Source organism: Numida meleagris, chromosome 9 (genome assembly GCF_002078875.1).
Source record: "Numida meleagris isolate 19003 breed g44 Domestic line chromosome 9, NumMel1.0, whole genome shotgun sequence".
NCBI classification, from domain to species: domain Eukaryota; kingdom Metazoa; phylum Chordata; class Aves; order Galliformes; family Numididae; genus Numida; species Numida meleagris.
Window position 1 is genome coordinate 11,261,599 of NC_034417.1, and position 14,373 is coordinate 11,275,971.

The 14,373-nt window shown below is 38.5% G+C and overlaps 1 protein-coding gene across 2 annotated transcripts in view; it reads left to right on the forward strand.

Annotated features, from left to right (window-relative positions):
- Positions 1 to 14,373, forward strand: part of EFL1 (elongation factor like GTPase 1) — a 67,250-nt gene that overhangs the window by 8,300 nt on the left and 44,577 nt on the right. For both annotated transcript variants that reach the window (XM_021407728.1, XM_021407727.1), the window contains exons 2-12: positions 89 to 191; positions 519 to 586; positions 749 to 833; positions 1,269 to 1,402; positions 2,020 to 2,157; positions 2,981 to 3,195; positions 4,574 to 4,697; positions 5,367 to 5,443; positions 5,555 to 5,691; positions 6,632 to 6,754; positions 9,647 to 9,746. In XM_021407728.1, the coding sequence (XP_021263403.1) occupies positions 101 to 191; positions 519 to 586; positions 749 to 833; positions 1,269 to 1,402; positions 2,020 to 2,157; positions 2,981 to 3,195; positions 4,574 to 4,697; positions 5,367 to 5,443; positions 5,555 to 5,691; positions 6,632 to 6,754; positions 9,647 to 9,746 (1,292 nt within the window). In that variant the 5' untranslated portion in view covers positions 89 to 100. The remainder of the gene's footprint in view (positions 1 to 88; positions 192 to 518; positions 587 to 748; positions 834 to 1,268; positions 1,403 to 2,019; positions 2,158 to 2,980; positions 3,196 to 4,573; positions 4,698 to 5,366; positions 5,444 to 5,554; positions 5,692 to 6,631; positions 6,755 to 9,646; positions 9,747 to 14,373) is intronic.

Sequence of the window (14,373 nt, forward strand, 5' to 3'; positions counted from 1 at the left end):
CGAGGGGCAGCTCCCGGCGCGGCTTACGTAACGGCGAGGACGCCGCTCCTCGCGTCGTGTCCTAGCTAAGCGCTTCCCTCTGTCACAGGACTGATCAGCCATGGTCCTTACGAGCGTGGGGAAGATGATGGGCCTCCAGCAGAAGGCTGCCGGCATCAGGAACATCTGTGTGCTCGCGCACGTGGATCACGGTGAGCGCTGCTCGGCGGTCGCTGCCCCGCGGCTGTGGCGCGGTGCGGGCTCGGCTTCGCTCCTCGTTCCGAGCGCTGAATGCTCAGTGCACGCTGCTCCGGGCCCCGTGCGGCTCGTCTTCTAAACGGCTCGAAACAGGTGATACCGAGCGTTTTGTGGTGGCCAATGTTGGCATAGGTCGAACATCGGCATGTATAGAGCCGTAGAATTCCTTCCAGCTCCAGCGATGTAATGGTTCTGCTCTGTGATATTGTCAGCATTTGTGATACTATCACATCTTTTTCTGGTCTCTCTCTTTAAACTTACTGGTTAATGTTTCCTTTCAGGCAAAACCACTCTAGCGGATTGCCTAATATCTAGCAATGGGATCATCTCTAGCCGCTTGGCAGGAAAGGTAGAGTTACATGCTCATTTTTCACAAAATTCTGGTGATAAAGGAGGTTCCCCTCCTAGTCGTGCTTAACCTTATTTCCATGCAGTTACACTCTTTAGCGTTTGGTAACTTGTGAAGATCATTGCCCAGATTTATTCCCTGTTCTCTTGTTTGTGTGCTCAGCTGCGGTATCTGGACAGCAGAGAAGATGAGCAGGTCCGGGGAATAACGATGAAATCTAGTGCCATTTCACTGCACTTTGAGAAGGGTAAGTTGTTGATGCCAGCAAGGACAAACTGACTGATTGATTGCTTTTTTTCCCCTGTCTCTCCATTGTTGCTGTTGAGATCTTTTTCTATGCAAATTTCATGTTTCTGTGTTAGCCATGATTCTGCAAAGACTTAGGCATGTACCCAAATGTTAACCAAGGTACTAAAGACAAATAGCACCTTTAGACTTCCCTGATGGTGATGGGTTTATGCAGGGATGAAGCTAATTCATCTCGAAAGTTCTGAGTTAAGTTGCCTTACATATAAGCCACTAGATGCTATGCTGCTGGCAATTTTCCTGGCCTGTTTTTCTTGAGCTTAATGGTTACTGCAGACTTTGTCCTTGGAAATTAATACTAGCTTAGCAGTATAACAACCTGGCCAAAGTACATATTTATGGAAACTGTTCTGAAATATTTATTGTTTGATCCTAGGTGGTCAGGAGTATCTGATTAATTTAATAGACTCCCCAGGGCATGTGGATTTTTCTTCAGAAGTATCTACTGCTGTCCGACTCTGTGATGGTTGCATCATAGTGGTGGATGCTGTTGAAGGCGTCTGTCCACAGGTGAAATAAAAAGCATATTAGAGAAAGAGAACAGTGTAGAGTGAGTAAGCAAACCAGAATTGTTTATGTGTCTGAATATATTATATAGCAATAAAATATAAGCTGGTTTAAGAGGTTCTGGAAAACTTGTAATGGATGATCACGTACTCAAGGTCTGAAAGAGGGCAGTTTGGTTCCTGGTTTTGCTGAAAAACTGAGTAAAGCTGTTGAGTGGGTGTAGTGGTGTAGGGTTGAAAAACTGAGTATGTAATTTTTCTGGTAATAGAATGTTTGCGTAGAGAAGAAGTCAATGTCTGAAGCAAATTATTTAATATTTTTGTGTGCTTTTAGAGTATTGAAAATGAAGAATTATGCAGAAATAATGATTTGGGTTTTTTTAAAATGAGTTTTATAGGAGTACGGGTTATTTTGGTGGGGCTATAAAAATATTATCTGTAGAATTCTGTAATAACTAACCCTGTGGAACGCAACTGATTAGTTGGTGTTCAAGCCAAGACTTTGTTATATGTTTAATTACATTTAAAGATCATATTGTCTTTCACTGTAACACTCTATTGCTTGTGGTATCAAGCTTTCTGTAAAGGGTTTTCTTTTAAACTGCTTTTTTTTCTTAATAGACTCAAGCAGTTCTACGGCAGGCATGGCTAGAAAACATTCGTCCAGTATTGGTGATAAACAAAATTGATCGCTTGATTGTGGAGCTCAAGTTAACCCCGCAGGAAGCATACATGCACCTTAAGAATATTTTAGAACAGGTATTCTTGCTTTAGTGTCATGTTCACACAGCAGATCTTGTTGTGAGTTACCCCTGCCTTGTCTCCATTCTTGAGACTGATTTTCGGTGGCTTATAACTGCAACAAAACCAATCTTCCTTGCGTTGTGGAACCACGCACTGGGACACCTTGTCTCATTTAACCAAGTAAAAAGAAAGTGTATCAATGGTGCAGAGTTCATTCTGAATGTCTTTGATGGAGAAAAGAGAATCAAATGCCACTGGACAAGCCATCATGGAAATCTCTTTGCTTTTAGAAATAACATGCTGGATGTTTTGCCCTGTTAAATTGCCCAAGCTCCTTTGGGGCCAGACAAAAGTCTTCAGACTGTTCTTCATAGTGGTAACTTTATGCCAGGATGAAGTTAACTCTTAGGTTGTAAGGTAAACTGCCTTCAAACTCTTCTCAAAGCTCGTTTTTAAACAGCTATCTGTGTGGTTTCCCTTTGCCTCTTTGTTGTTTGTTTGTTGGCAGTAATGAGTTTATCATTCCTTCTTCTGAGAAGCACTGGGTTATGTATAATACTCTGAAGCTGATTTAATCCTGATATGACTGAGTGAATTGGAAAACCTACCCTGTCTAAGCTGAAATGTTAGTCTCATCAAACTCCCGTGGTCTTCAAATTGACAGGGTTAGATACACAAGGTCTGTGTTTCAAATGCAGAATGAATCATAAGTGTGCAAAGCTGTTAAAACAAAAAACCTCTTCGTGTCTTTGGGAGGGTGAGGGGGAGTTGCGTTTTAATTACAAGTGTTGTGAAGGAGTGTACAAATCTTTGAGTGTTCTTGCCTACCCTTTCATAGATAAATGCAGTCACTGGATCACTCTTTACCTCAAAAGTCTTAGAAGAAAGAGCTGAGAAAGAAGCAGAAAGTGAAAGTAGTTCTGACACGGCAGCTGGAGATCAGATTTATGACTGGAGTGCTGGCTTGGAAGATACTGACGATTCTCACCTCTATTTTTCTCCAGACCACGGAAATGTGGTGTTTGCCAGTGCAATTGATGGCTGGGGTTTTGGGTAGGTATGAGGTTAACTTGCCTTATTTTGATGTGTCTTTGCTGCAGATAACCTCAAATTTGAAGTATTTTGAGTTCCTTCATACTTCTAATTTTTCTTTCCCTGTGATAGACAGCATTTGATCTGTTGCAGTATCTATTAACACTGCACAGCTGGAAAGACACTGACTTAAGTAAAAATAATAATGTGGGGATAGAACAATTTCGCAGGGTTATCCGGGTTACTGTATCTGAGTCTGGGATAAGTTCTGTTTTACAGACTAAGTAACCAGTTTGGAGGGCAGCATGCTGTGGTAAGGACAGCACACGTTCTGTTCTGACTGCTGGCCACAAGGTGGAGTCCTCGGCTTTACCACTAGTCTGTAATTAGAGATTCACGTGGTAATTCAGTACATTTCTTCGATGTTGTAAAACCTTTGAACAAACTCCAGCATCTTTAATTCAAGCTCAAGCTTTGATTTGGATTTCATTATTTGACATGGTTTTAGTCTTAACTTGAATGCTTATCATTGCAGTGAAGGAGATTGGAAAAATCTTCCAATTTTGGTATCTTGATGTATTGTTGCCTGACAACATATCTAGAATGCTAATATTAAACCCAGGTCACCTTTGAACTTCTCAGAACCAAAATGCTGGTTTTTGTTTGCATAGACTTCCTTTCTCAGGCTTTGTCAGTATCCAAAACAAATGTCAGCTGCAAATTTCCCAATTCTCTTCATACAGCTCTAATCCATTTTCACATCCGCCAAGGAAAGCATTCATGTTCTGTCTCCAGACATCAATAAGTTTACAATGGCTGTATCCCCTCGGTATTAAAACTTCTGTGTTATTTTATGGGTTAGACTTGTTATTAAAGCAATGTTCTAAATAACAAGTGCCTAAAATAGTTTTAAAAAAAAAATTGCAATCATCTGATGGTTAAAGTATGGCTAAGTAAAAAATTCTTGATTTCTAATTCTTACCATTCTGATCACAGTTAAATGTGTAACAGGACCTTTTTTGTAGAATAAGTTTGAGGGATATGACTTTAAATACTGAAAACTTTAGTGTTGTGCATTCCAATTTTTTTTTTCCCTCAAGGGGTAGTATGCAAATATTTAGTTAGTTTAAGCAAGCTCAGCCTTCAAGCTGACTTGAAATAAAACAAAAACATAGAAACGCTGCTGACATCTCTGAGCTGTTGCCATCAAATGTTTTTGTAGGTGTAGATGTTAAAAAATGGAAGCTAACGTGAAGGCAACCTGGGGGAAAGAAAAAGGGAGTGAAACAAGGTCATGAGATTCGTGTATGGTTTCTGTGTAAGCTGTCACTTGCTTAGGCTGACAGGCACATGTAAACAGCATGGCACTTTAATCGAGATGCGATTTGTTTCCTTTCAGCATCGAGCATTTTGCAAAATTGTACAGCCAAAAGATTGGAATCAAGCCTGCAGTGCTACTGAAGACCTTATGGGGCGATTATTATCTAAACACAAAAGCAAAGAAGATAATGAAAGGCGATCAGGTAGGGAGATTGCCAGAAGTATTACCCGGGCTTTATTTGGTTGGTATTTTCCAGCTTCAGAGATTCAGGAGACAGCAAAACACATGAGATGAATGCAAGACTGGTAGTGTAGAAACCAGTGTAGCGAATGGGCCGCTGCCATCTGATCTGAAGAGAGCTTCAGCAGCTCCTGATTTAGGATTTCCATGTTTAACTGAGGATTTAGGAGTTGAGAAAATTTTTGCCGTAGTGAGATCTCAATTGTAATTGAATGCTGTACTTGAAACACTGGCCTGAGATCTGTACTTTTCTTGGCATTATTTCCACCACTGGAAGTTAGAGGGCAGGAGTTCTGCTATTTTCATCTAACCTTTTTTTCTTAGTAGGTGAGGACTAAGAGAAGACAGCCATGCTGAGGATGGACAGATTCTATGTTTGCCAGGCTCTTTCTCTGAAATTGAAACCCTTGTTCTGCACTTCAAAATTCCGTGTTAATTTTGTGATTTATACCTTTTTTTAGACAAGGGTTGAAGCAGGGATCTTGTGTAGGAACAGGACACTGGGTTGATTTCGAATAAAGATGTTTACCTACTACTTGTGAAAATGCTTGATTAAAAGTGGAGCCTTAAGCCTGTTGAAAAAGTGTGGAATTGCTGGTAATTGGCTGCATGTCTTTTCATGTTCTACCAGTCAAAAGGAAAGAAACCTTTGTTTGTGCAGTTGGTGTTGGACAACATATGGAGTCTATATGAAGCTGTTTTGAAAAGGTGAGAAGAACCTGTAAAATTTTCATGGAATCCCTTTCTGGTGTTTTTTTAATTACTCTAGCAAGGAACGCACGTTAGATGTTACCAACATGGTTTATATTTTCCTTACAGAGATAAAGAAAAAATTGAGAAGATAGTTACCTCGTTGGGCTTGAAAATTGGTCCCCGGGAGTCACGGCATGCAGACCCCAGAGTTCATCTTAATGCCATTTGTAGTCAGTGGCTACCTATATCTGATGCAGTCCTTTGTATCCTTCAGGAAGGTGCAACTTTTTGTTCTATTGGCAGTTCGTAGGCTTAAGAGTGCATTTTAAGTGTGTACTGGCTTGGCACATTGGATGCTAGTGGTAATGGTACTTTGCAGTGCTGTTTTTTTTAATTTATTTATGATTTCTGTGATGCCTCCATTTGAGAAATCCTTTAAGAATATCTGCTTTCTGCATTTCCCTTCTATAATAGTTTCTGTTCTGACATTGATTTTCAAGGTGTTAGGAGTGTTAGAAATAAAGGCCAAACTATTGAGAGCTTTACTTGAAAACAAACTGAGAAATTCCTGAGATAATAACGTAGTAAAAGACAACACAAAGAGGGCAGTTTGTATTGCATACTTTCTTGTAGTAACTGAAGATACCAAAGAAAAGCTGTGAGTAATCATAGGAAGACATTTACATAAATTTGTTAGTAAGGAACAAGTATTCACTACAACGCTTAACAAAGGCAGCACCATGTGATTACCACCAAGGAAGAGCTTACTAAATTCGTAACACGATTGAGGCTTTACATTTTGAACGTTCTTGTTAGACAACATTTTGAATATCCTCATTCAATAATTGTTTATGCAAACATATTCATTTACATATGCTTATTAATCAGTAGATATGCACAAATTAATGACTTACAAATACTAGTTCTGTAAATTGTCAGTCATGCAGCTCCTAGCTTCCCGGTTGCACAGAGGGTGGGCCGTCCTTACTTATCTCTCCATTCTGCATGTGGACAAATGTCAGAAATCACTGCTGGCTTGATTGTGCTGTGAGAAGGGGCTGGATTGTAGCTGTCTGTTGTCAGTGGTAGGTAGTGCATCATATTGTTGATTAAGAGTAACATATTGAAAGCATTTGTCTTCCTTTTATTTCTGTTCGGTAAGGAAATATAAAGGTTCTCTATATCCTTAGCAGCGTGCTTTAGCTATGGTGTGTAATAAACTTCCCAGTCCCCTTGACATCACCACAGAGAGAGTGGAAAAGCTGATGTGTGTTGGAGCTAAAACGTTTGATTCTTTGCCACCGGAGACCCAGGAACTGAAAAGTGGTGAGTGTTCAGCCATTGACAGGAACACAGTGTTGTTTCAGTCTTGATTATTTTGTTTGTGGATTGTAAGATGCGTGGTAACCTCTGTTTAGATGTCTGTAATTATTTCACTCATAGTAGCTTTGTTACTGTTTATCTGTGATGTGTCATAGTACTGTCTTATTCTTACACCTGATATTTTTCTTCAATCTCATATATTCATGATTTTTAGACAACTCAAGCTGCAAGTAACGTCAAGTCTAAGACTCAAACTTTGGCTTTTGGGAAGTTACAAGGTTAATACTTGTATTTATATCTAAACAGTGGAACTCATCATGTAATTCACTTCAACCCAGAGCAGAGGAGGCTGAGGAGAGCCCTCGTGGCAGCTTACAGCTCCTCAGGGAGCAAAGGGGCAGTGCTGATCTCAGCTCTCTGGTGACAGCAATGTGACCCACGGGCACGGCATGGAGCTGCATCAGGGGAGGGTCGGGTGGGGATTAGGAAAAGTTTCTGCACCAAGAGGGTGGTCAGGCGCTGGGACAGGCTGCCCAGGGCAGTGGTAGTGGCAGTGAGCTGCAGGAGATGATGTGGGCAATGCTCTCAGACATAGGCTTGAACTTTGACCCTTGTGGATCCTTTCCAACTTAGGATATTCTGTGATTCTAATTAAGAAAGAATTTAGTATTTTGCCCTCTTGTGTATTAAAAACATTACTTCTAGCCAGTAGGAGGCCTGAACTTGAATTTTACATTTACGGAGATATTGATTAACTGGGCCTAGCTTTTGCTAATATAAAATAAAAACAGTTTTTCTGTTGGATTTATTACTAAGTAGTTCATGTACTGCGAGTACATGGTTAAAAAAGTAAGATGTAGCTTAACTGTCATTTCAAACATGATTGTTATTTCAGCTACATTTTCGTAGCTCAAGGCATAGTTAATTTCTTAATTATTTTGTAACATTCAAGAAATGATAACAGATTCACAAACAAAAGCAAAAGCCAAAAAACTTCCGAGGCAACAAATATCTTTCATGACCTAGGGTGTGAAATGAAGATACAAAATCCTGTTTTAAGGATTTGAAGCTTTGCCACTGACTTCATTGAGATCAGGATTTCATGCCCAGTTCTGGAAGTTGCCAGCTTTAACTAAGAGTTCCTCCTCAAGAAGGGTTTAGCAATATATTCGGATGCTGTGTTGAACATTGGTATGTCTGTATGCAAAAGTAAGCAAACATACACAGTAAGTTTGATAGTCAGCAAGAGAAGATTGTAAGAAAGACTAGAAAAACCAATGTTCAGCGATGTAACTTTCCAATATGCAGTAATAGGACTGTATATATGGGCAGTAGTGAAAAATAAACTTACTGCACTGAATGCAGAATTGCTCATAACGTGATTGAATTCCCTTTTCTATTTGTGATTTACGTGTAAATAAAAACTGTGTTTGTGGAAGTTGTTCATAAAAATGACGATACCTTGACAAGGAGAACTTGGGAGTTCGTTTTGCTGAAAGACAAAAGAAAACTGCTGAAGCAAAGTATTCAGCAGCATTGAAAGTCAGCTTTGATAGTACAGATAGAACGCTCAGTGGTGAACAAAGCTGCTAATTCTCCAGGTTTGTGAGGTAATCTCCTCTGTGGGATAAGAAATTCTATATATAATTATATTTTTCTCCCAGATTCAGCAGTCTGAAAAAGAGTGCTCCCAAATGTATTCTCTGATATGTAGGGGGAAAGTAAGCCTTGCATGCATATTTTTTTTCTTTGAAATCTTTATTTCTAAATGAATGTGCTTTATTACAGAGCGGTACTTTTGTGTTGTAAGGTAGTAAATGTTCTCTGATGCTTCAAGAGTTAGTTGAATAAAAATTACAAGAAGGATAGCATCCTTGAGCTGGGAACAGTTAGAAAGATTTCTGAAGTCTGGGTGTGTAATAAAAGGTGTTTGTAGAACTGTGTTCTGCAGAGAGCTTCATGGAATCCCAGGGGATGAGATGTCAGACGTCCACTTGAGAGGTGATGTCAAGTTGACAGGCTGCTAGGAATTGTTTCTTGACATGAGGAAACTAATTCTTTCCTCCTTCACTGAAGTAAAAGAAATGTGTTCTCAGAACAATGTGTAGTATCGTATTAGTGTATGGCGCTTGGGAGACAGTTGCCTCTGTAAACTTGGGTCTTATTGCTCTTGGGGTATGAAAGTAGGACACTTCGCATTGTAGTGAGTGTCTTGTTAATTCTTGTTCTAAAGTGCTCATGATTACAATATTTTCATACAGAAGATAAAAGGCAAAGGATTAAAATATGATTTTTTTTCTATGTTAAAAGTTTTAAACTGTATTGTTTGCTTTGATTGTGATAATGAGCTCCAAGTTTGATGGGGGGGGGGTATTTCCTAAGTATTGAATGCGCAAGACCCACAGAAAACATTTGAGGTAGATCCATTCTTGCAGCTGAGTTGTTGGAATTTCATGAAGCCACGAGTGTCTAGAGGCTTGCAGGACTCGTCCCTTTAATTTGTAAGGAGGAAAAATACTGTGAGGCACTGGATTAGTAGCTCAGCCTAAATATTAAGCTATTCCCTGTCTTTTCATTCTGATCTTAACCAGCCTATGAGCACAATTTTAAGTATCATAACAACACGTTTAGCAGGAGTACGTGTATTTTGTGGCTTATTATGAAGGGTTCCATTTTTTCTATACTTGTGCTCTTTTTATTGTGAAACAAACTTGAGGTAGAGTTATCAAATGAGAAAGCCAGAGAAATTTGTATTTCTCCCGTTAATTTGTCTCTAGTATTGTTATTCATAGAAGTGGACACAACAGTAATTCCTATAGCATTAATGGAAAGCTACAATGTTGTCCGTGCAGTTGGGGGAAACAAATGTTGCAAATAACTTTTCTGTTTGTTCAGCTTTTCTGAAATGCAGTAGTGAAGGAACGGCCCCGGTGATTGTTTTCGTTTCCAAAATGTTTGCTGTTGATGCAAAGGCATTGCCACACAATAAACCAAGGTAAGGAAATGGATCGTGTAACTTCTAATCTACGTTAATATCTTCAGGAATCAGTTACGTTTTTATGATCTTAAAAACTAAAAGATTGTCGCTGTACAGTTAAGTAACACAACGTGCTAAGCTTTCTATTAAATTTCTGCTAAATTAGACTATTACTATTGAATCTTTATGCAAAAGATGATACTCTTGCTGTAATAATGCTTGAAGTTTTTTCCATTATTTCATGCACTGGCTGGACTGCAGTCTTCTCCTATCACACTTATCTAAAATCTTCCACCAAAAATTCTTTCCTACAGCAAGGGTTAAAAAAAAACAAAACACTGCACTTTCGGATTGACGAGACACTAGGTGGTGCTGTTTTGCTTCGAGTTCTCTTCTTTACTGTGCTGCAGAGTGTGATCAGGTATCAGTGCAGCAAGCTCTGCTCTTCCTGCTTTGTCTGCTTTCCTCCATAGGTACTCTATTACAGGAGAGTTCTTTTTCATTCCAAGTACACTGAGGCCACCGCTTTCTTGCTATTCTGCCAGTGATAACGGTCCATTCTTTTATTGGTTGAGAGAATCAAGGTTGTTTGACGTGACGCAATGCGGGGACAGCAGTAGCATTTAAATATACCAGACACAGAAAGTGTTGGGCATATTTTCAGGATTGTAGTTGCAACAACAACAATGAAATGAGCTACAGTGGGTCCTGTTTTGTGACTTCAACTAGAAGGCCGCGTGTGAGAGATTGTGACTTTCCCAGGACTAATGGATAGCTCTTAATATTTTCATTCTACATAGTTTGCATACTTCCACGTGACCATTCATGGATAAACTCTGCTTCCCTGTCTCTTCTGCTGTTCGTCTTGCATCTTTCTTGTTTGCCTTTTCAAAATTTTCTTTAGTCATACACCCTCAGGAAATCTGACTGTCACTGATCTGGTTTGGCAAAGCTCAAATTGTTTGAGTTGAGTGAAAGATTTCATCTGACTGATAGTTCGGGTAATGCAGAGCTCATCCAAAAATTGAAACAAAATGTAGGTAAATGCGTCTAGATGAAATTACCAAAAATTAGGTTTTCTGCGATAATATTGCAGCAGAGTAAAGATTGGCCTGGAGTTATTCCTGGGGGATTTGTAGGATACCAGGTCTCACTGTAGGCAGAATGTCCTACATGTTTTCAGGAAATTTAAGGTTGTGGTGCTTTTCTTGATAGCTTTTCTGAACAGTTTTTCTTGAAGTCTTTAATTTAAAACTATTGAATTGGTTACTGGTTGTCTAGTATTAAAGTGAACTCACCAGACTTTTTCCTTGAGATAACCAGTCATTATCAGCACTGTTTAATTTTGCTGATTAGGTCACACTGGGGAGTTGGTTTTGAAGTGATAGTTGGATTCCGTTATTTTGAAAACTAGTAATGTAGCTAAATGTGTGTTTCAGTGTTTTAATGGATCAGATTCTATAGATAAGCAGTTCTTGAAGAATTCAGAAGAGGAGTTTATTTCTAAAAAAGAAGGAAAAACTGAAAAAAAAAATTCAGCGTAACAAAATAATGTTTTAAAAATATATATCATTGTGTAAATGTGTTCCCTAAGTATGTTTTGAAATATATTGGCCAATATGTGCTTTTACAGTGGCACAGCAAAGACTGCTGGCTGTGCTGAGTGTGTGAGATCCAGTGCTGGAAATGGGGAGATCTAATAAGGCTCCATGAGGATCCTCCTTAAGAATGTGTGAATGTAGGGAGCTACATGCTTAAGATATGTAGGTTAAGAGCGTGTTAGGATAGTGATTTCATATTTATTAATATAAAAATTTGTGTACATACTATATGCTTCAATGTCATGTTGACTTTCAAGGGCCATTACTGTTCTTGTGTGTTCTAATGTTTAACTGCAGGACCGATCTGCTAGGTTGGTTGCATCCTCTTGGATGGGGGCATTTTTGTGTTAAATCATGTAATAAAAAAAAAAAAACCAAAAAACAGATAGTTTTCTATAGAGTGCTTTGTGTTCTTTGTTTTTGTTCTTTCTTTGTTTTGTTCTGCAAGACTGACACTCTTGTGCTTCCTGAGGTAACACGCCGATCCATGCTTCTGCCTTTTCTTTCCTTTTGCAAGGTGGTATTGTGTAATGTTACCTTCTTGTAATTTTCTTTGTAGCTGCAAATTGACTTTGTCTTATAGTTGTTTTTTTTTTTTTTATAGCTTGGCTTATTTCTTCCCCCTGCTTGTTATACTTTTTAATCACAGCCTCGGAAAAGTGAAGGGCTCTTCTACGTCCAGGGCATTCAGTAAATGATAAAGGAGGTTGTTTTAATTAAAAATCCAGCTTCCTTTGGGACTGCTGCTGGCAACTAATATCATCTAGGAGGTGACTTTAAAAATCAATAGTTTCTATACTGAAATTGCTGGGTTTTTTTTTGCTTTTACTGTTTAAATAACAAGATTTGCCAGAAGTTATAACACTGGAATAAGTAGAAAATGAATTTGTGGTCAGGTTTCAACTGGTTGGCAGCTTATATTTATCTTGCTTTGGAAAGACTTGGAATTTGACTTCTTGTACCACTGTGACACTTATTTTGTCAGGTTTTAGGAAGAAATAAGAATTGTGCAAATATGCTTTGTCTTCTAGTTTCTTCTGGCTGAACTTGTGAAATTATTTGCTAATTCCAATGATTGAGACAGAGGTGGAGATGTTGAAGATACTAAGTTCCAGTAAATTTTGTGAAAATTGGTGGTTCTGTGGTTGGGTAGGATAGACAAACAAATTAAGAGCCCACTAAAACAGTGTAGTATGATCTACTTCAGTTTAGATATTAAAATGTCTAAAATCAAAATTAATGGGAAACAGGACCAGATTGGCTTCTTCATGAGCTCCTTGCTTCATATTAAAAGATCACAGTTATTTGTGAAAGCTGTGCTGCCTTACTGTTACGTGTTCCATTTCTAATTTTAAATGGTAGTGAGGAAAGGCCTGCTGACCCAATAACCTGATATACTAAAATGGTATTTCGTGAGTGCAGGAGGGATATAAAACCTGTAACATCTTTGATAGCATTTTCCTGAAGATGATATTGAGAGATAGTGCATTCTCCTCAGGCAGCTGGAAATCACACTTGTCTTTTTCTGTCATTATGAAATCAGCCCTTTCTTATACAACTCTGCATGAAATTATTATAATAGTTTTTCTTTTCCCATGGTGCAGTTTGTTTGCATGTCTTAGACCAACAAATTGTAGTGTACTTCACTTCCTTTTTTTGTTTGCTAAATACTTTATGGCAAAAAAAAAAAAAGCAAATCAATGATTTTTGCCTAACCTCAGCTGAAAATGCTTTACATTGTCTTGCTCATATGTAGGTAAGGAGCATTAATTTTTTATGACTGCTAAGAAAATATTTTTTTTTTTTAAGTAAATTAAGGACAGTATGGTTTTCAGTGACTTTGAGCTGAACCCATCATTTTCTGTTTGCGTTAAACAGAAATTTGTATTAAATTGTAGTTGGTGCATTAGGAATGAATAAGACCTGAGTCATCCGAACAGCCTGTCAGATTCCCAGTTTTACATCTGGAGATGGCACCCAGTTACATCATTAACAGAGTAATAGATGCTTTTCAAAATGCTGAAATAACTGTCACTGTAACAGTATACATCTGAATCCAGAATACACTTGAATCTTTGGAACTGATTTAAAAGCTGGAATCTGAAACTCAGGACATAATTGAGTACGTGTTATTGTGAGCTTTGGAGAGAAAAGTATGTAACATTCTGGAAGAGTTCTGTTTCAAGTTTCTTCTGTCTTCATCGTGCACTGAGTATGCCAGGTAAATCAAAGGTCAGTTTATCAGTCAGGGCAGTTTTTCAGGATAAGTTTCAACAACTTGATAGTGATGTCTTAGTTTTGTTTTGCATCTCAGAGCGAGTGATCTTTTGTGTATGATAATATAACATGAAAAATTACCCTTTTATGTGTTTTGCTGGAGCCCTGTAAGGCCACTATTTAAGATTTTCAGTTCGTTTTGTGTATAGACATGTATCCCTGCATTGGGATTGTGGTTACATTAGAAAGGATATGTATGTTGATGTCATGAGGAGTAATCCAGAAGATTCTCTGTAAATTACTTAGGTTTTAAGATGTTAGGCTTCTTTAGCTCGACAGAATTGAGCTCGTGTCTGTGGGATCGTGTAATTTAAACTGTTAAAAACTATATGGAGGGAAAGTATCTTTGTCCTCTCCAAAAACATGGGAGGTGCACCGCAGGCACTTGTTGCAGGTGGTATCAGTCTTCGGGAAATCTGTTGGTGTTCTGGTTGATGCTTCCTTCTTCAAATGGTCTAAAGTTTAAAAAGCAAACAAATGAAAAAACAAACTACTAAACCCAATAGGTTCTTTAAAAATCAGTGGCCAATTTGTGTACGATTACTGACTGAATTTTTCAAATATTTTAGAACAAAATCTATCCTTCATAACACGGAAGGGCAGAAAAGCTATAGTTCACAATGTTGATGGAGTGAAGAAGTTTAGTTGTCATTCAGTCTGAACTAAATGAATTATCCCTGGGTAACGGGAGAGTAAGAAAATAGTCATCATCAGCTTGTTTATTTTGCCTGAAGTTTGTTGCACCAACAGTCTACTGGGTGATAGTG